This window comes from Gossypium hirsutum, chromosome D08 (genome assembly GCF_007990345.1).
Source record: "Gossypium hirsutum isolate 1008001.06 chromosome D08, Gossypium_hirsutum_v2.1, whole genome shotgun sequence".
Taxonomy (NCBI): domain Eukaryota; kingdom Viridiplantae; phylum Streptophyta; class Magnoliopsida; order Malvales; family Malvaceae; genus Gossypium; species Gossypium hirsutum.
Genome location: NC_053444.1, coordinates 45,272,679 through 45,297,139, shown reverse-complemented (window position 1 = coordinate 45,297,139; position 24,461 = coordinate 45,272,679). Strand labels below are relative to the sequence as shown.

Sequence of the window (24,461 nt, the reverse complement as noted above, 5' to 3'; positions counted from 1 at the left end):
TTTAGAGTTTAAAATTTTTAATTAATTAAATTTATTTAAATAAAAATCTATTCTCATCCCATTAGGAAATCCAAGTTATCACTTAAAATCTAGTTGGACTGCCATGTAGGATTATCGTTAGGGAGATAACAGAACTTAATGGAAGAGTGATCACTTCGTAACAAAATAATAACATAAGTGACTAAAACGTAACATTTCAAACATAAGTAACTAAAATGTAACCTGAGGTAAACAAAAGTGACTACTTTTGTAGTTTACCCTAAAATATTTTATAGGATATTTAACTAAATATAAAATCAATTTTAGTTGAGATTAGTAAAAGTTCAAATTCAATTCAATTTTAACCACTTATATAACAATTATACTTTTTAATTTGTAATGACTTTCTACATATTTTATATAATATTTTCTATTTATCATATAATATTGGAAAATAAATTATGTAAAAATACTCTAAAACAAACCTCAGTCATATTCCTACCGAATTACATGTAAGAATAATTTGCATTGTAATTTTCATTCATCGTGACCGCATCTAATAACAATTGCATAGGCCCCCTTACCGACCACAAATGCATAGGCCCTCTTATGATGCCATGGGGCTTGTCATGCTTCATCTGCTAGTTTTTGCCTCCTTCGCTCTTTACTTTTTGTCTTTGCTATGCCTATCTGCTCTCTCTTTTGACATCAACAATCTCCCCACCAGGTTTCTTTTTCTTTCTTTTCTCCCAATTCCCATCAATCCAATATAGCCACAAAACGATAACCCTGATCGGCTGAACCTCCCCAATTCCAAAAACTCAAAACAAAGTATAATGTGATACTTATTCATACAGCCTCATGCTGTCTTTTGCTTGAATTCTGATCCAACTGCCCTCAGCGTCTCTGTCTCTCTTACTCGTTTTCATCGCCATTTATAATAGCTACAATTGTTGACGCCTACAAGACGATTGGACAGTACCAAAAGCAAAACATTATAGCAATATTATATAGTGAGACCTTCCATGGCAGCAGCGATATCATTTACCCAGCTCAAATTCCAAGTTCAACCTATCAAGCCCAAACGCCGCCAGTGTAAACAAACCACCATTTCTTCCTCTGTATCCACGCCAGCTGCCACTACTGCCTCTGCTAAATAACTACCCTGATTCAGGTTTCTCTGGGATTTTGACGTGGAAACCCGACGCGCCAATCTGATAGCTCTTGGAGTTGCATTGCTTCCAAGCCTCTCCCCACTCCTCGGCCTTAGGCTCGCCGTGTTTGACCGAGTCTTTGTGGGGTTTGAAGAACCGACATTCTCCGGACAGTATATCATCCGTCATGGACTTCACCGGCGGGAAGACACTCTCCAACAGTCACTCTCCGTCGAGTTTCACCAAGTTCAATTCTGCCTTCACAGCGGGACTTTTAAACCCGATGTCCCCACCACCGAACAAGACACGGTCCAGCCCAGTCGTTTGTGAACTGATTGCTAGCTCCTCCAATATCCACCAAAGAACTCAAACCAAAAACCAAGCTCTGATCCAAGTGCCTATTTCCGATCCCAGACAAAATCAAACCCCGCCGGTTATTGATAAGCGGGCATTGACCATGCAACAGATTTCGGATCTTTTGTCTACCCGTAGTCCTGGGAACAAGTTTAACGACCCGGGTTCAAGTGATATAAAGCTGACGTTGAGTTCCAAGGATGGGATTAGCGTGTCAATGAACGTCCACAAGCAAATACTGGTGGCTCACAGTAGGTTCTTTGAAGTTAAGTTATCGGATAAATTGGCAAAGTACCAGTGGAATGGATCAGCTGAGGTGTACATGGTGGAAATAACAGATTGTGATGACGTAGAGGTTTATATAGAGACTTTGAGGTTGATGTATTGTAAATATTTGAGGAAGGAATTAATGAGAAATGGCATTTCTAAGAATCTTAAAATTTTGAAGGTAAATTTATATATAACTATTTGTAAATGAAATTTTTGGTTAATTGGATTCTTGAAACTTGGCATGAACCCACTTGAACTCCGAGTTTATGGCATTGATTGAAAGAAGTAGGAAATTGTGTTTTGCCTTGTTTTAGTGCTCAGCAACTGAATTGGGTGCTCTTGCCGTGCTTTTGTTTGTCAGGTTGCAGTGGCAATTGGATTTGATGCCGGGGTTCTATCTTGCTTGGAGCACTTGGAAGCCGCTCCTTGGGCTGAGGATGATGAAGAAAAAGTGACTTGTGCATTGGCAGAGCTCCGCCTTGAAAATGTTGGAGCAGGGGATGTTTTGAAGAGGGTTTCTGTTGAAGTTACAAATGGAACTGGTGAGGTTGGAGATAATGAACAAGTGCTACTCAAGCTCTTGCATGTGGTTCTAGAAGGTAAAGATGAGAAAGCAAGGCGTGAAATGAAAGGTTTGGTCTTGAAGATGCTTCGTGAGAATTCATCTCCGAATGATCTGGGGAAAGAGTCATTGTATTCAGCTTGTGATGGCTGTCTGGAACTGCTCCGACAGCATTTTCTCCGAGCAGCTTCGTCTGATTTGCAGGATGTGAGTCAGATTGCAAGACAGGCAGATAATTTGCACTGGATGTTGGACATTTTGATTGAAAGGCGGATTGCTGAGGATTTTCTAAAATCATGGGCTTCTCAGTCCGAATTATCTGATGTTCATTCCAAAGTTCCAGCCGTCCATAGGCATGGTGTCAGTAGAGTTACAGCACGGCTATTTGTGGGGATGGGGAAGGGGCAGTTGTTGGTGCCAAAGGAAGTGAGGTACATGCTTTTACAAACATGGTTGGTGCCATTCTATGAAGATTTTGGGTGGATGAGGAGGGTATCAAAAGGTGTTGATACACATTTAATTGAGGATGGTCTTAGTAACACAATTCTCACTTTACCTCTGGCTTGGCAGCGCGAGATTTTGCTTGCTTGGTTCTACAGATTCTTGAACTCTAGTGAAAATTGTCCCAACATTCAAAGAGGATTTGAAGTTTGGTGGAGGAGGGCTTTCTGGCAGCGCAATGGTGAACAACAACTACCAACGCAATTACACCTTACAACTCCAACAAACGCGAACTCATAAAGTTGCCATTTCCATGGTGCAGAACCTACTTTAATGGGCATGTTTTTGTTTGTTTTTCCAATACTTTGTCTTCATTCTATATTGATGGCTCTGTTCTTAAGTCTTGTTGTATGCCGAACAGAGAACCATAGAGAGGGATATGGAAGCCATTAAACATATTGCTAGGATATTAGGGGCTTGGAAGCTTAACTCAGAACTTAGTTACTGGCTTATTGCTAGGCTGATAATTCATAGCCTCGTATTCTCCTTCAGCTCTTGTCCATTATAGGAACATTTCTCTGTGTTGTTAATGATGATTTTTATCTATTTGTTTAGAATTCCATTTTTGGTACATTATCAGAAGCATGAAAATAACATTTGTTATTGGAGTCAAAAGCCAACCAAGCCCAACCTTGGGGTCGTCTGGAAGTGCGGCCGACTAGAGCCTAAGGTCGAAATAGGCACAAAATATTATTTTTCAATTTTTAAGTGGCCCAAAAGTTTTCTATTTTAACCTTTAAAAATAAAAAAAAATTACCAACTTTTAAGGGACTTAAAAAAATTTTACCTTTTAAGGGTTCAAATCTTTTTTTTATCAACTTTTAAGGGACTTAAAAATTTTTTTCTCTAACTTTTAAAGAACTTAAAACCCTATTTTATTATTTTACTTAGGATCTCAAAAATGTCAAAAACAACTTTGACGCGAACTATAGGAAATAATATTTTCAGTTGCATATTTAATTTGGAAGATGCTATGAAAAAAGGAATGAAAGAAAAGGCTTTGGCTCAAAGTTAAATCAACAGGACACCAATCAAAGCACTCTGCTGACTCCAAGTCTTCTCTGCTGGGATGAACATTCAACAATTCCATTTGATTGTCCTAAATTTATAACCACACTTGGATTGGCTGGGCTGCTCAGCTCAGTTATAGCCTTCTTTTTTTTTTTTTGGAGAAAACACACTTTTGCCTAACACTCGGTTCAACGTCTCTTCAATCTCAAGTCATTCACGGAATCACTCAAAGCTTCTCATGTATAATATTATTGGAGCCATACGTAGTACGTACCGCAAGTAGATATATTTTCATATATCATATATACGTCAGCTAGTATAACAAGCTGGTTAGGAGGAAATTGCATGGAAAGTATTGAATTGTGGGCTTCTGTGGGGGTGATGGATGGATGAACCTCACTTATGAACATCATGGTTGGATATAATTAATTATGTTAAATCATTGTTATTCACAAAACAATCGTCCATGGTTTGGAGAATCAATGGTCAATTACGGCACTTGTTAAAACAGACGACAGAAATTGGGTAGCCTTTTATATTTGGAGAAAACATCAACGCTGAGAAATTTCCGGAGGACAAATAAAGTAGTGAAAATAAATATCTTTGTCACCGTATGGAAAAGTAGGAATATACTTTACGTTAAATATATAATCTGTTGAATAGTCTGTTGCAGCATTATAAGTACGTGCGCTATCAAATTCTAAATCTTAGGCTGTGTTTGATAGGGGGAAAACCAATTCCGGAATTGGTTTTACACGTTTTCCAGTATTTGATAGCAGGAAAATATTTTCCTTTTGTAAAATCAATTCCGCAACACGGGAAAACCTATTACAAATTTGGAGAAAATGTCTTATGCTTTTGAACTCGGTAAGACACTTTCCGGAAAATGATGCCTTCTTCTACCCTTTCCCCTTTCCCTTCCTCTTCCCTTTTCCCTTCCCCTTGGATTGCAAATCAGTTTGGTCAAGGACCTCTTCCGGTTCCTCCTTAATCCAGGTAAGGCTCCTTCTTCTTCTTCCGTTTTTCATTCCTTTTTCTTCTTCTGTTCTTCATCTTCTCTTCTCAGCATATTCTGTTTTGTTTCCTCTCTTCCTCTCTCGTTCTTTGATTTCTAACATTTTTATTTTAATAAATTATATTGATTGTCATCAAATTGAGAGAAAGTATAGTAGCCGATGAAGATTACAGATTACCTATTGGGCTATTCGCCTCCTATTTGGGCGACTTTTCTTGCTGGATGATATTTTGGTTATATTTTGGTTATATACAGATGGTTGAAGCCCAAGTGGAGCCGCCCTATCCTCCAGATTATGAAGGTAAGTTAGCACAGCTTTGCAACTTCTTTCTTGCTTCAGGTTGTGTTAAAGATTAACATTATTTCTTTACTAGCTGATATTGGAAATTTCCTCTTCATATTCCAAGACTTTACTCTGTTCCAGTCCACTTTTCTTTCATTGTTTCTTAACTAATCTCAACCAAACAGTAAATTGCAGGTTTGGTTCATTTGAGTATGTACTTGAGTGTTTAGAATTATCCTGTGATTTGCTTGTAAATTTGTACCAACCCAATACTAGTTCCTCCAATTGCTTCTCAAATATTTGTTCTTTTCTTTCTGGGTTTGCAGTAAGAGCTCTTCGTGAGATAGCAACAGAACTTGGGAAGAAGGATTGGAATTACAATGAAAACCCTTGCAACAATAAGTCAAGTTGGTTTACTCCACCGCCGCCGCCAAATGTGCCTGAGGCCATTAACAACAGTACTGTCACCTGCAATTGCTCCTTCCCTAATGGTGAATGTCATATTGATGGCATGTAAGTCCTCACTAGTCATAATAAAATTGATGCTTATTTTAATTTCCTTAACCATAGACAGTCCTCTTTCTTTTTATTTTCAGTATGTTAACTTTGATTTCTGTATCAGTGATTTGCTTTGCTTGAATTGTCCATTTTGATTTTAGCACTATGAAATTATTACCATAGGCAAATAGAGTAAGGGTGTGCCTCATTCAAGATGAATGGCTGTATGAGTATGGCTTCGAATTCGGATACAAATTTATCCCAATTAATCACCTCAGTCATTAGAATAGAGCACATATTTCGAAGTGGCTAAGGTTATCCATTAGAATGTATGGAAGTTTTGAGAAGTCATTGGACGAGCTGAGATCCTTTTTCAGAGAAGTCAATGTCCGTTTTGAGTTCCTTTATTAATATTTCCTTTCTTTTTAGACTGTTTGGTTTTCTTGTGCATGGACTGTGGTCTAATGGTGTTACATAAGGTCTTTTCTCTAGCTTCACTTGTTTGCAGGACTTGGTTTTCAAGAAATCATGCTCATTCCTTGATGTTACTTAAAAAAAACATATTATTTATCACTAAGCAAAACAATACATGTTGACTTGTCACATTGTGCTGAAAACAAAGTTTCAACTGAGCAAATCACACAAAATCGCCTTGCAGCATACAAATATGAAAATCTTCCTCACACTCCTTTTGTGAACGATTTTTGTCTTTTTTTCATATAATAATAAAGCAAATGAGAGGTTTATATTTCATCGATTTTTGTCTTTTTCTTCTATAATTTCCTGGCCTTATGATGCGGGGAACCTTATTGAACCCCATATTCTTTTAGGAAAATATAGTCATTTTTCTCATGTTGTACTAGCTGAACTGTATTGTTCTTTTATATATGTGCTGCTATAATTTTACCGGGTTGTTAGACATTATCTTAACTCACACGACTTGTACCTCCTTGATTATGTTCATCATTGCTAGACATTTTTTTTGTTGTAGTGACTCCAACCTCTTCAGTTCAGTGCTTAGAAATGTGTGTTTTCCATTTCTTTTAGGCAAATGCATGACCAAGTTGTATTCAAGAGTGAAAAATGAAGAAACATGTTGCTATTGTATCATCTGATGTTGTCACTGTAAACATCTTATCTTGCTGGTTACTTTCAAAGTAATTAGTTATTTTGAGAATGAAAAATATTATGTGGTTCTGGCTATAAATTCTTATGCTGTGATTGTGTTCATTTATGCTATGTTTGGAAACATTAATTTGAAAATTTGGATTTGGAATTCATTTGTAACCTCAGAGTACTCTTCTGTTTTAATTGCTGTAATGTGGGTTTTAAGATCCATTGCAATTACATGTCAAGCTTTTCACTTTGCTAGAACCCCAAAGGCATTATTGTTTGAGATTTTTGACGGAATTATTTGATATGTACTTGAAATATTTTGCTAACAGCCTAAAAGTTAAAAATGAATTATTTGCTAACATTTTGCAAAAGGCTCACACGGACCTTGACAAAATGGGTCTACTGCAGTTTCACAAGACATTAACAGTCTGAAACATATTGCATTGATGGAGGCAGATGAACCTCTGATAGAATAGGTACTACGCTGAAAGTCTTGTGAAAATGGCGAAAGTCTTTGCAAAAGTATGTCGCTGCTGTTTGTAGTCCAGATATGGTAACTATAGTGGATGGTTTTAACTACTATTTCTGTGATCTTTTACAGACAATTGAACAAACAAAAGAAAATGTGGTAAAGAAGCTAGCATTGACGTATGAGGAAATGGAACAAGAATGTAAGGAGGTAAGTTAATCTTTTGGCATACTAATTCAAGTGTATCTAATACTAGAACAAAAAAAAAATGTTGGTTCCAATTTACATATCATGAAGATGGTAGTTATATAATTTTACATTCATGTGTTTTGGTGTGATTGCAGATCATGGATGGTTTTGCTGAGGGGAAAGACCTGGTTGTGTCTGTTATGTCTGCAATGGGGGAAGAGCAGATATGTGCTCTCAAAGACATTGGTCCTAAGTAGTTTCAAATTCATTTATTGCAAATCTTAGATGGAACCATAAAAGACTTTGGTAGTACTAAATGCGGTTTTGATGTTTTGTTTTGGGTTTGGATAGAAAAAAGAGAACAACAATATAACTAGTTTCTTGTTGTGCTATGGATTACTGTTTTGCTTTTCTTTTTCAATAATTTTTATTATCTCGTCTTTATTTTTTGTGTTGGTAACATTTAAATTCTAGCTTTTAATTGCATATTACACTTGCATTAGTTACCCAATATATATTAATGTAGCAATTTAAGTTTGACATATCATTTAGTACGAGTTAATACAATATACTAGTTTTTAAAAAAAATGAAATTTTCTAATAATTACAGTATTTTTTATTTTAATTTAAATCCCATGTTAAATATATGTATCACAAGAATCAGATTGGATAAAAGTAGAATCAAATTAATATAAAATTTAAATACAAATAAATGTTTTAATAATGAAGAAGTAAAATCAAATCGGTATAATCTACAAATAGATGAACATTTGGAATTTAATTAGATAAAAAACTTTTATTAATAAAAAATTATTTATAAATAAATCATTGCAATATGTGTAAAAATAATTTAAAATATAAAAATTTATTAATATGTATATAAATTTATTAATATATGTAAAAACAACTTTTCCGGAAAATATTTTCAGGAAATCTGTCAAACAGTAGAAAATATTTTACACAGATTCAATCAAATACTAGAAAATATTTTCCAGTAAATCATTTTACAGAAAAGTAAAACATTTTCCAGAAATCATTTTATGGAAAACATTTTACTGCCAATCAAACAGACCCTTAAATTGGCAGCTTCAGCTATCATATGTCTTTTCTCCCGATGTCGCCATCTCTTAGCTAGTTGGGATTAATTCCCAAGATTCTGGATAATATTGAGACTAATGGCTTAAAAATGAGGGTAAAAGGAATTTTTCAAGAATAAACAATTTAGTCATTTTTAATTTCGAAAATGAGTAATTAAAAAATTAATTATAGTATTTATTTTTCAGTCAATTTATCTTACTTTTGATTGGTATAATAATTAATTTAATACTCAATATTTACACTTTTTTTTATTTTGGTCATGATTTAAAAAAGTTCAATAAACTTAGTCCTCATTAGATTTTGAAAAAAATTTAGAATCATGACAAATTTGATAGAATATGTAAATATTAAATATTAAATTTGTTTATTTTTTTAGAATTAGAACCAAATTGACATAATGTGTAAACATTAAGAGTTATTATACCAATCAAAAGTAGGATAAATTGGAAGAAAAACAAACATTATGATTAATTGTCCTTAATTTCTCACTATCGAAATTGAGAAAGACTAAATTGCTCTAATTTCTTTGAGATGGGCCAATTTGCTCAATTTTAAAGTTGAGAGGACTCCAAGATGTCTTTTTACCTAAAAATGAGAAAACCTTTGACTACAAGGTGTAGAATAAGAAATTTTACGAGCCAATTACAAAACGACATGTGTCAAGTTAAACTTATAGTGGGCAAAAGTTTAAGTTACCATGGTGAAAACGATGACATCATAATTATGTCATAATTATTTTTCTTTAATTAATTTAGTTAAGAGATAAATATTAAATTTTTATACTATCACTAATTAAAATTAAAATAATTAAATGATTATTTTATTTTTAAATTAATTAAATTAATAAGAGAGAAATAATAAATAAAATAGTTTAAATTCTTGTAGAACAATCAAATGTAGTTAAATTTTACAAGAACTCTTTTTTATTTATGTGATTGGATCAAATAAAGTAGTTAAATTCTACAAGAACTCTATTTTATTTTGTGTATTTGGCATTATAAAAAAGGGTTACCCTAAGCCATTCTAGACATTCACAACTTTAAGAAGCCCAGAAAATCTCTACAAAATTCTTTGACGAAGCCTAAGAACCTGAAGAAGTTCTGCAGATCACCACACACGTTTTAAAGAAAAGTCACCTTTCGATCTAGTTCAGTTGTGGAGGAGAAGACAAAAGTTATTTCCAAAGAAAGCTGCCTTTCGACTCGTTTCAACTGAAGAAAAGAGGTCCAAACCCGTTCTAAGAGCAAGTCAAGCCAACACTTGAAGCAGTCCACATTCATCAAAGATTAAGTCAGACAACCCTTGGATCGAAGCCAAACTGGAGAGAAGAATCAAAGGATATTTTCTTTGTATTTGAGAAGTTTCCAGAGATTGTAACTTTCTTTCAAATTTATCAATAAATTTGAATATGAATTTTCAAGTCAAGGTTTGACTCGGAATTTGTTTGTACAAATTTTCGGCACGCTTAGTGGGACAATCTTTGCCTTTCATCTCTTCTATCGAAAGGTTAAAGTTCAAAGTTGCGATTGCCTCAAAGAAGATCATCAACAAATCCGCTCAAGCTAATCCTGTAGCTAGTTCGGCTTCATCATCAAGCACCAATGTCCCTGCTCATCCATATGGCACTAAGCAGAAGATGAAAGCTCTCATTGAGTTATTAGGTCAAACTTCTTCAATGCTCAGTTATAATCCACTCTATGATTCTTCTTCACCAACTCGTGAGCTAGAAGAAGTTTCCCCTTGTGGATCAAGTGTAGCCCATCGATTATCATTTAAGGGAAAAGATGTCTAATCAAGTGACCATGCCATTCCAACATCTTCCTCAAAGCCCAATTTTGGAGTAATGAATGTCATGACAACAAACACCATATCCTTGGAAGAAAAGGTGGAATTCTTAGTAAAGATGGTGGAAAGTCTAACTGCAAGCCTTAAAGAAAAAGATGATCAGATGACCTTCATGATGAAAAGGCTCTTTGATCTTATTGGGAAGAGGCTAGTCAATGAAGAAGTTCAACATGAGAATCTACCACAAGAGCTTGGTGAACAATCTAATGTGCAATTTTCCAAAGATCCTCAACCAACAATCAATGAAGTTGTCACCACCAATCAACTCAAGGAGCTCATCAAAGAAATTATCAAAGATCAAGTTGAATGTGTAATTCAACCATCATACACCTATGCCAAGATGTACTTCTACAAGATTGATCACCTCAAAATGTTAGCAAGCTACCAGCCTCCAAAATTCCTATAGTTTAATGACAAAGGGAATCCAAGCTCATTTTGTAGAGCTTGCAATAATGTCAAAATTGATGGTGAACTCATGGTTAAGCAATTTTTTTATCACTAAAAGTATATACCTTTTACTAGTACACTAACCTCGAGCCTAGAAAAATTGATAATTGGGAACAACTTGAATGTGAATGTTTCAATAGATTTTACAACACTTGTTGTATTGTTAGCATGATCAAGCTTATTGGCACATGATAGTGGAATGATGAACTAATCATTGACTACACCCACTACTGGTGGAATATAGGTTTGAATTGCAAGGAAAGATTGTCAGAAAATTCAACCCTCGATATGTACATCCAAGGAATGAATTAGGAATTGCGTTACATTCTTTAAGGCATCAATCCAAAGACCTCTGAAGAGTTAGCCACTAGCTCATGATATGGAGTTGAGTATGAAAGTTGCTGGAAATTTAGAGCCTTAGTCCAAAAGGCAAATAGAAACAAGAAACTCGAAAGGGGGCAAGACAGTTGTAACATCCCAATTTTTTTTAATTAAAGTTTATAAAATTATTTTAAGAATGAGCTATTGACTTAATGGGTAATAGATAGTAAGGAGTTGGCACATTTGTCCTGGAGGCCCAAGTTTGATTCTTTTTCCCTTGCAAAATAATTAATTTTGCTATTTTTTCCTCCCACTCCCTTGTGTGTGTGATGTCCAACCTAGGTTTATATGTTATTTTTCATTAAGTTTTTCAGCCCATTGATTTTGTTTTGCCTCCCTTGCCGTCCAACCCTCATTCTCTCTCAAGAATCTCCCATTTTCTTTTTCATTTTTCCTTATTCATTCTTTCATCCAAACAAGGGTGTTTTCCACCATTGTTATGCCTCCCCAAATCAGCCCCTTTTCGTGCCACTATTTATGGAGGTGTGTCACCCCTTTTTGCACCACTTGTGGGTTGCTATATTTTCAATTTTTGTTGCATATTTACAATAGTGTTTTATTCGATTATCTTCTATTTAAAGCAACCCTTAACCTTTTCAATTAGGAGTGCATTTGATCTCACTCATTCGACATCTCAAGTCTAGTTAACATGAAGCGTAAGTGCGGATTTAAGCGAGTCATTGTGTTGTATTAATTTTGTTAAAGTTTCTGATTGGGTCGAATGCTCTAAAACCTTTAATTGATAATTAGTTACTTATTTTAAAGTTTAGTTTAATCGTAGGTGCTGATCTAAACATTTGGATCAGTAGTGAAGTCAAATATCGTTTGCACCATTCTTTCACATCAAATCAGTGTAAATTCATTGGTCGTTTCGAATCTAAAAATTTATTAATGTGACACTGCTTTGGCTGAACCCTTAGGGGTGTTTTAAGGCTGGTCATTAATTGTATTTTAAAGTATTAATTTTTGTTTTTGAATCTAGGCTCATCTAAGGCTTAAGTGCAAAAGCATGAATTTTATAGTTTAGAGTTGTAGATTGCGAATTAAGGTGTGGATCATTACCTTTGCTAAATTAGTCTAAAAATATTAAATTATTTTTAAAAATGGTAGTTATGCTTGCTAATTTGTCTAAAAATATTAAACTATTTTTAAAAATGGTAGTTATGCTTGCTAGTTTTGGCATGGCAGAATGGCCTAAGTGCTAATAAATGGAATGCTGAGCAAGGTACATATTTAAATAGGAAGCTTGATCATAGAAGGCCCTATTGGGACCGATTGAATTATGTATGAGTTGTATGTAATGTATGATTTTGTTCTATAGTTTGGTTAACCACGTTGGATATGTCATATCTCTAATTGCTAAATATGTGGTGAAAATTGTCATTGAATACATGTATTGCAGACTGAATTTTTGAAACATTGATTAATATGAATGTAATATGCCATAATTGACATTGAGCTTGTATGTATTTAAATTACATACCATATGTGATATTGACTGTATGGAAAGCATGTATGCATGCCTTTGTTACTGTTAAACGAAAGGTATGCAAGGCATACACCAATACTGTTTATTGGTATGCATGTTAAGCATGTCATTGTACCGAAACTATTATTTGAAGCATGATATGACATATTGCATTTGCATGGGATGGGTATTTGTGGTTGATGGAGGAGTTCTGTGGAGTACCGATAGCATTTTAAGTCGACAATATTGTTTTCAGTGCACTGCACTGAAGTACCGAGGAGATTGGGTGATTTAATCGCATCTCTAGTAGATTCTCTAAAATAATGGTGGCTAGTCCACATTACTGGTAGCTAGACTGCATTTTTATTTGAAATTTATCTGCATTATTGTTACTAGTGGTTTATCCACATTAAGCTTCAGCTCGCAGTGTTTGGAGCTTGGTAGACGGGTTTTGGGGAACTCGTGGGGTGTAGCGGATGATCGGGTAGAAACCTTTTGCTTTGAATCATATAACATAACATGCTCATACACTGATTCAATATTTCTACACAATGGTATGGATTGGTAACGTTGACTATTATATCCGAAATGAATGATTATATGATGTTTTGTAATTTTGACTCATACTAAGCTTTCTTAAGCTCACCCCTCTACTCTTAAACTTCTCAAGTAAATGCTCGAGATTTGGATTGGACTCGGCATGTGGACAACCTTTCGGACTTCTGACTACTTTAGTTTTAAAATAATTTCCATTAAACTTTTTCATTGGTTGGGGTTGTAAATTTGTTATTTAGGACTGTGGCTTGGTAGTTTTTAGTTTGGGATTTTTATGCATACATTATTCATTCAAGTAGTTTAAATTTAATAACCAGTAATTGCAAGTTATTCGATTTAAGTAAAATTTGACATAATTGTTGATTTTTCATTGCATTATACTACCACAGGTTTTACAAAATAAATCGTAACACAATTGTTTTACTAAAACATTACTATTAATAATAAAATGAATCCTAAAGTATAGACAACCTAATAAATGAAGGTTTTAACCTAACTCAAAGTAACGACCACGGTTTTCTTAAAATTAATTAGTTGGTCTTCTTAGTCATTCTAGTGGCTAATGTAGCCTTCTCAATTTCGCCATAATGTCCAGGCCGAGTTAAGGAGTTTACATCCACTCCCGAAAAAGGCGAAAGCAAGCAGTTTATGGCCATAAAATCAAAATCTCTCATGGTATCTCCCAAAACAATGCAATCTCAAGAAAAAAAACCTTTCCCATCTCAAGATAGGAAAGAGAAGAAGCACCCCTTTGTTGATTCAAACGTTGCAACAATGCTAGAACAACTTCTTAAAAACAAAATAATCCAATTTCTAGGGAGGAAGTGTCTTGAAGAAGATGATAAAGTTGATGATCCAAACTATTGCAAATATCACTGTTTGATCAGTCATCTTCTTAAGAAATGCTTTGTCTTTAAGTATGAAAGTTTGTAGCTCTAAGAAGATGGAAAGGTTAAGTTTGAGGAATAAGCAGTGTCATCATACTTGACATCAGTCGAAATGACTTCTCAACCAATTGTGGTGATAAAGTTTGGCTCTTTTGATCCCATTATTTTGACCATAAAAGCGAGTTGGACAAGCAATCTACGAGAGAATGAAGGCAAGCATCTTCCTCAAAAAATCAATCATGATGATGGTTGGACACTTGTCACACATCGAAGAAGTCGAAGGAAGTATGCCACAAAACCTTGGAAAGTCTTAATATCAACCAAGGTGATCTCCAAGTTAACCAAGTCAACAAATTTTAGAGTGTCCCAAAGAAAGAAAAGGCCCGCTAAAAATACGAACTTAGGAAATATGACACCACGAGGTTACAAATCGGTGATCACTTTGTTGTACAAAAGATCAACTTCACTAACGAAGACTTGTTGTTAGGATCCACTTCTCATAATAGGCCTTTGTTCATTATTGGATATGCTTGTGAGCCAAAAGTGAATCGAATCTTAGTTGATGATGGTTCAGCAGTCGACATAATCCCTTTAAGACAATAAAATATTTTAGAGACCTTCTTGATAAGTTGATGCAAATTCATTTGATTATCAAGGATTCAACCAAGGGGGAAAAGAGTTCTCGGCAAACTTAGATTTCAACTTTTCATCGGAGATATGGAATCAAGCCCATTTTTCCATGTGATTGATGCTAAAACAACACACGAAATATTGTTGGGATGACCATAAATTCATCAAAATGGTGTAGTTTCCTCACCCCTTCATCAGTGCTTTAACTATAATAGCAATGGTCAAGTTAAAATAGTTGTCGTAGATATGAAGCCATTTTCTAAAGTAGAAGTTCACTTTGTCGATGCCAAGTTTTATTTGGAGAGTTCATTTGCGAAAGAAACATTGAGAAAGGATACGTTAGATGATGAAATAACCCAAGGTTTGAAAACTTTGACTCTTCCCTTTAGTAACATAGAGGAATAAAAAAAATCCTTGAACCTCCACTGAAAGTATACATTAGGCATATCGAGTCTCCTTGTGTACATGGAAGTGTTATTTCTTATAGAGGCAAAGGTTTTGATCCCAATGCATATGAACTCCTTACTAATGTTAGTTACAAGCAAAAGGAGGTGGTGAAGTTGGCACACGTGAAAGATGAGCCAAGTAAAAGGATTTAAAATATTTTTGTCAAAATTCATCAAGTGTGATAAAAGAAATCAGATTGTGCTAGAACCTTTAAAGCAAAACTTGGATTTACTTAGTTGAAGTTGAAGATTCGTAGAGAAACTTCAGTGCATGTAACATCAGAAGAAATTCTAGAAGAGCAAAAAGATCTTGCAATACCTCTAAATCTTCAGTATTTAATCGATTGGGAGAACCAATAGGAAGGAGTTCGGTGTTTGACCACCTAATTCTTCAATCTCGGCGAAAGTTAATTTTTGAACGAATCAAAGGAGAAATTCTTAAGTCATCTATTACCAAACCAACCTCCATTCATTCAAGACTTACGGGTTCAAGTTTTGGAAACACTAGCTACATTAAGAAAAGAAATGCTTACACTTCAAAAGAACCAAGGGACTTTCACAACAATATTCCTTCGTAGATGAAAATACGCTCCGAACTGAAGATAATTACTGGTGAAACATTAAAAGCTACACAACACATAGTAGTCATAACCAATACGACCAAGAAGGAAGAATGTGAAGATACAGAAGTCCTTGCGGCTTATCATTTATCCATGAAAGAGATTGATGAAGAGTCTCAAAAGGAGGAAGCTCAAGAAGCTCCTTCATTATTGGGAAGAAGGAAATCAAGCCACTATTAGTGAGTTGAAACAAGTTGACATCAATGCAAGTCTGTCTTCAGAAGATAGAGAAGAAACCTATCTCAATCTCTTAAAAGAATATCCAGATATTTTTGCATGGACATACAAAGAAAAGTCAGGACTTGATCCAAGAGTAGTTGTCCATCATCTGGCAATCAAGAGAAGTGTTTGTCCAATCAAACAAGCTTAGTGATGATATCCTCTTGAGTTGATTCCTCAAATTAAAGTTGAAGTGAACAACACATTGAAGTTGGCTTTATTAGAAAAGTCAATGTTAGAAAACTCTGGTTTAAAAAATGGCTTTCTGTTACAGTGGAAAATAAAAATTTTGAAAACCAAGTTGGTTTTTTATATTTATAGCAGTAAAATTTTCCCAAAAAGTACATGTTCTTTGTGCTAGATGGATCCTAGACACTCCTGACTTTCAACCGAATGACCTTCTTCACTATTCTCGTACTATGAATCGCTTCTAGTGTGAGCTCGAACAATCACGAATCAAACACAAAACCAGAAACAATTTATCACTTTCAATAGGAAATTAATTCTCTCTTAATAGATATCAGTAGAATTGTTATTCACAGAAAATAGAATTTATACTTAGAAAATAAATTATCACTATTTTTGGGCAAAATAAAAATATTGAAAACTGTTGTATGTATAGCCCTACCAGTACCATATATTTATCACTTTTAGTAGGAAAACAATTCTCTCTCAATAGAAACTAGTAGAATTAATCTCAAAAAATAAAATTTATACTTAGAAAATAAATTATCACTATTTTCAGACTGAATAACAGTATTGAAAACTGTTGTATGTATAGCTCTACCAATACCAAATATTTATAGGAAGATATAGGAGAATCCTGGTTGAATTAGAAAAACACAAATAATATTCATTTAATAGAAAAACTAGCCTTCTAGTTTAACTAAAAGAAGCGAGTGACAGATCCTAGTTAAATATACTAGGGTTACCGCCCCTCATATGTCTTATAAGGGGATTTTGGGTCTATCTTGTATTGGTCCAATTATATGTGCTTTCTACACTTTTAACCCAGAATTTTATAATTTAATCCAACCCAATATATGTGTTTTTATTTTCCAAAATAAATATTATTTTTAATTTAATTTAATTTAATTTAATTTAATTAGATGAATTAATTTTCAAATTAAATAATTTTCTCAACCAAATTCTAATTTTATAAAAGTCATGACAACTTTACCGTAAAAGAATCTATGAGAAAATATATTTAATTTCCATATTCAACTGATTAACAATGAACAATTAATTTAATTCTATTTTTGAACTTCAATTATTTGACTAAATAATAAACTTAAATTAATTCTCAAGTCATTTTCATACTTAGTGATAAAACACATTCATTTCTAAATGTGACTCATTTCTCTAACTTTATCATTTTCATCCATTTCTATTAATTTGATTCTACATGTAATTCATTTTTGGTTTCAACGAGCTACCGAAGAGAACAATTGGACATGTGTAATTAAGACACAAACAATTTATAATTAAGTTTCAACTTTTCACATATTAATTATAAACTTATTTAGTCACAAAGTCATTCCAATATAGTATCGTAACTGAGCTCTCACTAATTACATATCATTACGAAAGCAACTCATTCAGTGCTCGTTCAATGACCTTGTCATAAGTGTGTTACCCTCATATGATATCCTTAATCTCTTTGGGATAAATTCATTATCCTAATATGATCATATTTTCTCTCATGGTAACCATTACATCTTCCTTCATGAAAAGTCAATTACTATCAAATAGTAATCAAGTTATTTATCACAAAGAAAATTACCCGTGGCACATTTGCTTTTCATCTAACATGTAATTCCAATGAGAGGATATCATTTATCCATTTTTTGGGCTATAAATTCCACTATTATTAATAATGCTACATATTGCAGAAGTTGTATACCCAATGCACTAGCTTTCGGTTCCTTATCTATTTGAATTTAGGCTTTTAGTTACATCAAAGTATACGAGTCATGCATATATAGTCCATCATCCATTCAGGATTACTATGAACATGAAAAGTGAATAAATCCATAAACGAATTCAGGATTTATTCTATTTAGTTCATATCCGATGTATTGTCAGTCCAGTCACATATATGTTTCATTCTTTTGGGAGTCATTTGCTCCAATGCACAAGACAAAGCATCTCCCCAATTGGACTTGATAGAGACATATTAGTCTTTCAATAGGTTTGCTCATTTCTGATTAGACTAATAAGTACATGTTTAGGTTCATCTACTAATATAAGTTGTCTTTTCATATTACGATCTGACCACGTAATACCGCTTAGTATTAGTCAAACATTAGATATTTAGTGAGCCAATACTTGCTTCCATTTTTTTACGTGGAAAAACTATTGAGGATAATATACAAAAGGTATTAATGTAATTTATGGATAATTTTATTAAATCAATCTATTAAAAAAAAACAAGTATACAAAACGAATATACTACACTTAGGGAACCAAATCTAACAATCATATACCCTACTTGGATCTTTGACATTGTCCCATTGAGAAAGAAGAATGGAAAAATAAGAATTTGCGTAGATTTCAAAGATCTAAACAATGCTTGTCTAAATGATGATTTCCCCTCCCTTTGACAAAGTTAATGGTGAAAGCTATAATTGGCCACGAAGCTTTTTCTTCCATGGGTGGATCGCCAAGCTATAATTAGATTCGTATGGCTCCTAGAGATGAAGAATTTACAACATTTCGAACTCCAAAAGGAATATACTATTACAAAGATATGCCTTTTGGGTTAAATAATGTTGGTGCTACATATTTGAGAATAATACAGAATATTTTTGACGATATGTTGCACAAAAATGTTGAATGTTATGCGGATGACATGGTTGTGAAGTCCAAGGAAAGAGTTAATCATCTGATAGATCTATGTAAAGTGTTTGAGTGACTATGTAGATATCTAATAACTCTAAAATATAGAGTTATCTTCAGCGCTTCTTGTAATGCCCTCAACTCGATCCAATTAATCGAATCCAAATCTTGGGTATTACCATACAAATATATAGACACATCCTTAATTTACTTCTACGATTTACAGATAATGAAAATTTACTTAACTACAAATTACAAAACTAAAATACATAAGTAAATATAATGAGTAAATATAGATACAACGCGTGGTAAATAAACTACAATGATATCCAAATTGAAACCCTAATTTATTGCAGATACCTCTAGAATTTCTAAGGAGTATTTTAGTCTTTGAACACACCGTAAAACTTCTTTTATATGCATAACGGCCTAATATGTCACTCCTTAGGTGTAGTCCTAGCATCGTCCCTCCTAGCGCAGACTCATATCAATTCACTTGTAATAAAACACATACCCAGATAAATTTATAAGAAAATTACTGAGGAAAAAAACCATTTACTTGTGTCATTTTTGCACAACTCAACTGGTAACTTATTTAGATGATTTTATTGTTCTGAACCTTTAACTTAATCACTCGTGAATATCCCCTCAATTTCTCCTCTCATTTACAAGTCAGATACCATACCTTGCTCAGAACTCATTTCTTACCCATCAACATCTTTAATATGCCATTTACCTCTTCCAACCTGATCTTTCACAAGTCTTTACTCGTTTCCTTTGTAGAGTTCCATATGACCAAAACATCGTTACTCTTGTATTCGAAAATTTAAGCCATCGTTCCACAATCCATGTTTGATCATATATACAGATAACAAGTACATTCCTTTTGATAGTTAGAAAAATTATTATTTAGAATATGCTTATTTTATGTTTACCATTACCTTTTATATATCTCATCACTTCATTATTCACAGTCGAATCGTGGTCTTGTCAAACTCTTTATTGTAGTCCATAGAGACATTGTGCCTTTCTGATCTTTCTAATCACACTTACATGCCAAAATGAACGTGCCAAAATAGTTTAATACTGAATTTGCTACATGAATCATTCCTTTAGGGTACGCCATTGAGAGCCTTACTAGGATATGCCACATGGGCATTGCTTCCAGACTTTGCCATGGAAGTCGTTCCTTCAGGTTTTCGTCACAAAGGCTATCACGTTAGAATTTGTCACACATGTTATTTATTCATAGTTCGCCATGAGGGCAATTCTTAATAGTGCGCCACAAAGGCATTCCTTACAGAGTTTGCCACAAAGGCTTTTCATTCATATTTTGTCACAAAGGCTTCTCTTTCCTTAGGTGCTTACTATATGGATTCACCTAGACTCATATTACGTAAGGTTTTCCCATCATCGTCCTGGGACATGGAAGGAACCCCATTGGGTAATCATTGTCCTTTAGTTCCTCTTCAGAGGTTGCCATGGGCATGGGCTTTTCCTTTAAGATTCATATTAGAGGTCTTGTTTTTAGTCCCGACAGGCTCCTTTAGACTCCACTGTGGTGAACAGACACAGACTCACTTGATCGACTCTTCATGCATTGACACTATTTAAGAATTGATAGGTAAATGATATGATAAGTTCATAAGTATGCATTGACACTTTAATCCATTAACAACACCCGACTAACTCACATCTCGTCACATATATTCCATTTGTGCTCATACAATTATATTCATCATCAAAATACTTATCACGTACTTGTTAGATTCCATGCAGACTACAATGCAAGACCCAACAAACATTCATACAATAGTATAATCTTCATATTATAGTTTTCTGATGTCGATTTCATAGTTCATTCGATTTCCACAAAAATATCTAACACAAATAGTATACATACAGGAGTCAGTTTAGGGACTCACCTTATTCTCACCTACTGCAGCTCAAAACTTCAGATCTAGACTTTCATCACGCAAATAAGTAGCAACTACTGCTATAGAACACGAAAACCTATTAAGATCTATACATATACCCCATTTTCCATCATTTCTAACTTTGGAAATCCCCAAGCAAGGCCTTATATCTTCATCTTACTGATTACCAGATCCAACAGACTTACTTTTTCACAATATAACAAGCAGAGCCATAAATCTTACATTGACATGGAGTAATCACTTGTGAAGATCCAGATCTACAACTCCAACCTGAAGGTGAGAGAAATATTATAAGTTCTTTAAGATTCAAGTAACAGTACTTCTTAAGGAAGGAAAAAGAAAAACTCTCTTTTTTTCTAACTAAAGTATCTATATAAATAACCTAAGCCCTTATTGGAACCTGACATGTGTCTTAAATATTCAAAATTACCTTAATAAAAATGGTTTACTACTATAAATGATAATTCAATATTTTATGTTTTTGATGCAACCCTACGTTCCATCCTAACTACCTTGTTAGTACGTAACTAAATTGATAACCCAATAAACTGGGTGTACAATACCTTTTGTGATAACCCAATTCACCCAAAAATCCTTATTATTCTTACCAATCTCTTATTCTTTAAAACTAAACACATTTAAAGCATAATTATTGCATAATACTTTAACGTCAACTATACGTCCGACCTATACACCAAAAGCATCTATTGGACGAATAGGGTTTCACCACTCAAACTACTTTCGGGTTACTCACCTTACTCAAAACCCACTAAAAATGGGTGTTACACTTCTATACTAATAATTCATGTAAATTTTGAGTGGCTGATAACAATTTTTGGAATTTTTATTATAATTTTGTCCTATTAGGTGATACTAAGATATATTTGTTATTTTAATTATTTTATATACTAAAACACATGACTTTTATAGTTTTGAAGACAACTAGTGCACTGAAAGTAAAGGTAGTCTTGAAGTTTACCTTTTGATGCTCAATGTTGTAGCATATCTACAGCATAAACCATTGATCTGTTGTAATTTGATATGAAAAATTAGGCTTTCTTGGTATTATTAAGGAGCTTATTCTCAAGCAAAGTAGCATCTTTTCCATAATTTTTCTTAATTTTTAGATTTTAAGTTAAAAAGAGTAAATATCTTATTTTTACTCATTTTGTGACCCAATTTGACCAATAGTTCCATTGAGAGCCGTAATGTATGGTTGAGTGAAGTAGGGAGGTGTTAGATGTTGAAAACAAGCGAGAACGGCAATAAATGAGAGGGTATTGCGTTATACAAACCTTGGAATCGCGATACCTGCAATAGACTCGAGATTGGAGACCATTCTTCAATGGAATCGTGATATCCACCCTTCAAGAAAACCCTTAAGTTTGAAATTATCTGAGCTATCACGATATTTTCCTCCTTGGTATACTGATATTGATATTGTGAAAAGACAAAACTTGACAAAAGGGTAGTATTTTTCCATTCGAAGCATTAATTATTAAAAGGCCCGTTCAAAGGTATTTTGGGCACAAAAATTGGGTTATAATAGCTTTTATATAAGCCAAATTTTGACTAAGAAAGAGAAGAGGCTACATTACCTTAGTTTAGGTTTTATTTTCCTTAGGTTTTCTCTTAGCTCTTCTTCCTCTTCTTCTAGGTTTTTTTATTTTCCCAGTAGATTTTATATTTCCTAATAAATTTTATATTTCCCAGTAACTTTTCTTCTTGTTTTAGTTTTTTTAAGTGTTAGTTAAGCTAGTTATCACTATAGCTTAGGTTTATTTTCACCTTTAGTCCATGTACCTTGGTTCTAAGACATTTTCAGATTTAATTTAATGTATTTTAGCTTCTTTTACTTTGTATTTGTTAACTTTTGTTCCTTTTATGTTTATTGGTTTAGATTTTCTTCTTGAATGCTTTTCTTTACATGTCTTTTAAATTTTCTTGCATAAATAACTCAACTTTTATATTTTTCTCAAACTTTTCTTTAATGGCTTATTTGCTTTTTATTTTCATGGTTGTTAGTTTTAATTCTAGCATGAGTAGCTAAACTTTTAAGAGGGTTGGTTGATGGAGATATGGTGAGTTGATCTTTGGATGAATGACCAAATCGTAATAAATTGGACTAATTTAAAAGAACTTAAAAACTTAGGATTGATGACCCTAAAGGAACATTTAGGCAAGTGAGACCAAGAAGAGATCTTGTTGGGCACCAATTCATTAGTCTCGGGTTAATTGTTGAGATTAAGATCCAGATTAATTTGTCTAACTTGGTAAAGTGGTGACTGAAAGGTAAAATAGAGTTATTTTGGGAGTTTAAGCAATTTGGATCCCTAATTCAAATATTAGTGAACCACATTGACGTCAACCAACCATCATTTGTTATTTAATTTCTTTCTGTGATTAGTTAGTTAGACTCTTTATTTTACACACACGTTATTTAGAAATTATTCAGTCCACGATTCTCATGGGTTCAATAATTGGAATACTCTAGTGTTCCATTGTAACACTACAAATACTACAACCAACCTGTCACACTTGCAGTAAAGTCATGAAATTTATATTGTATTTTAATTCCTGAGTGTTGATTTCACATTTCTCCCTCGATGATCGAGGGAGAGGCAGTCAGCCAAGTAGAAGTGGGCGCAACATTACACACGCGAGGAGGGCACAACATTTGGGAGACGCCCAACATCCACAAAGAGACCATACCATAGAAGATTCATGAGTAGAAATTTAACCACCACCACACCCACCCCTGGAGCAACATACCTCGTACGAGTATGCGATGCCCAATCTTAATGTTGTTTGAGGTAGCATTAATTGCTCGACGATTAATGTTAACAACTTCGAAATCATACCGGCAATGATCCAAATGATACAAACGAACCTGCAATTTCAAAGGTCAATGAATAATGATCCAAACCAACATCTTAGGAGATTTCTAACCATTTGTGATACCTTTAAATATAATGGGGTATCCAATAACGCTATCCATATTCAATTATTCCCTTTCTTTCTTACTGATGATGCATTTATGTGGTTAGATTCACAGCCGATAGATTCTATCAACACTTGGGATGAGCTAGCGAGCAAGTTTTTGGAAAAATATTTTCCCCCAAGTAAAACAATAAAACTTCGTATGGATATTATGAAGTTTTGGCAATTGGAAGGGAAGTGGCTATACAAGGCTTGAGAGCATTTTAAACTCATGCTATGTAAGTGCCCATATAATGGATTACAATATTGACTGTAACTTCAAGTTTTTTTATAATAGTCTGGATGGAAACTTGCACTCTATTCTTAACGGAACGTCTGTAGGGGCGTTCATGTCAAAGACATATGTCAAGGATTGCCAACTTGTTAAGGACATGGAAATGAATTTTTATATGTGACCAGTTGAGCGGTTGACATATAGAGCCAAACAATCAACCATGAATGCAGTTAGTACTGAGGACAAGTATCAACAAGTCCTTGAAAGGCTCATTCAATTAGAGATGAATTTGGTCAAGGCGCAAGTTCAAAATTAGCCCCTTCTAACCCACTCTAATGCAGGACATGATGGTGAAAGCACTACGCTCGGGATTGCTAATGAGAGAACCAAATAGAGGCTAACTATGTGGGGAATAAAGGATATAATACATACTCCAACACCTATAACTTGGGGTGGTGTGACCATTTAAACCTTA

At 34.0% G+C, this 24,461-nt stretch overlaps 3 protein-coding genes across 4 annotated transcripts; all 3 read left to right on the top strand.

The window, feature by feature from the left end:
• The first annotated feature begins 458 nt into the window (after window positions 1-458).
• On the top strand, window positions 459-3,364 carry LOC121220102 (BTB/POZ domain-containing protein At1g63850). The gene is made up of 2 exons (XM_041099294.1): window positions 459-1,935; window positions 2,119-3,364. The coding sequence occupies exons 1-2, from the start codon at window positions 1,321-1,323 to the stop codon at window positions 3,058-3,060; spliced, it is 1,557 nt and encodes a 518-aa protein (XP_040955228.1). The 5' UTR covers window positions 459-1,320; the 3' UTR covers window positions 3,061-3,364.
• Window positions 3,365-4,546: 1,182 nt separating this feature from the next.
• Window positions 4,547-7,200, top strand: LOC121220101 (uncharacterized). 2 transcript variants are annotated; one of them, XM_041099293.1, is made up of 4 exons: window positions 4,547-4,827; window positions 5,102-5,147; window positions 5,456-5,642; window positions 7,152-7,198. In XM_041099293.1, exons 1-4 carry the CDS (start codon window positions 4,684-4,686, stop codon window positions 7,165-7,167), a joined length of 393 nt encoding a protein of 130 aa, XP_040955227.1. In that variant the 5' UTR covers window positions 4,547-4,683; the 3' UTR covers window positions 7,168-7,198. The 2 variants fall into 2 exon arrangements, with proteins under 2 accessions (XP_040955227.1, XP_040955226.1); XM_041099292.1 differs by having other exon boundaries at window positions 4,550-4,827; window positions 7,116-7,200.
• Window positions 7,201-7,262: 62 nt separating this feature from the next.
• On the top strand, window positions 7,263-7,845 carry LOC121220100 (eukaryotic translation initiation factor 5A-like). Its single transcript, XM_041099291.1, has 2 exons — window positions 7,263-7,422; window positions 7,557-7,845. Exons 1-2 carry the CDS (start codon window positions 7,294-7,296, stop codon window positions 7,656-7,658), a joined length of 231 nt encoding a protein of 76 aa, XP_040955225.1. The 5' UTR covers window positions 7,263-7,293; the 3' UTR covers window positions 7,659-7,845.
• The last annotated feature ends 16,616 nt before the right edge of the window (window positions 7,846-24,461 follow it).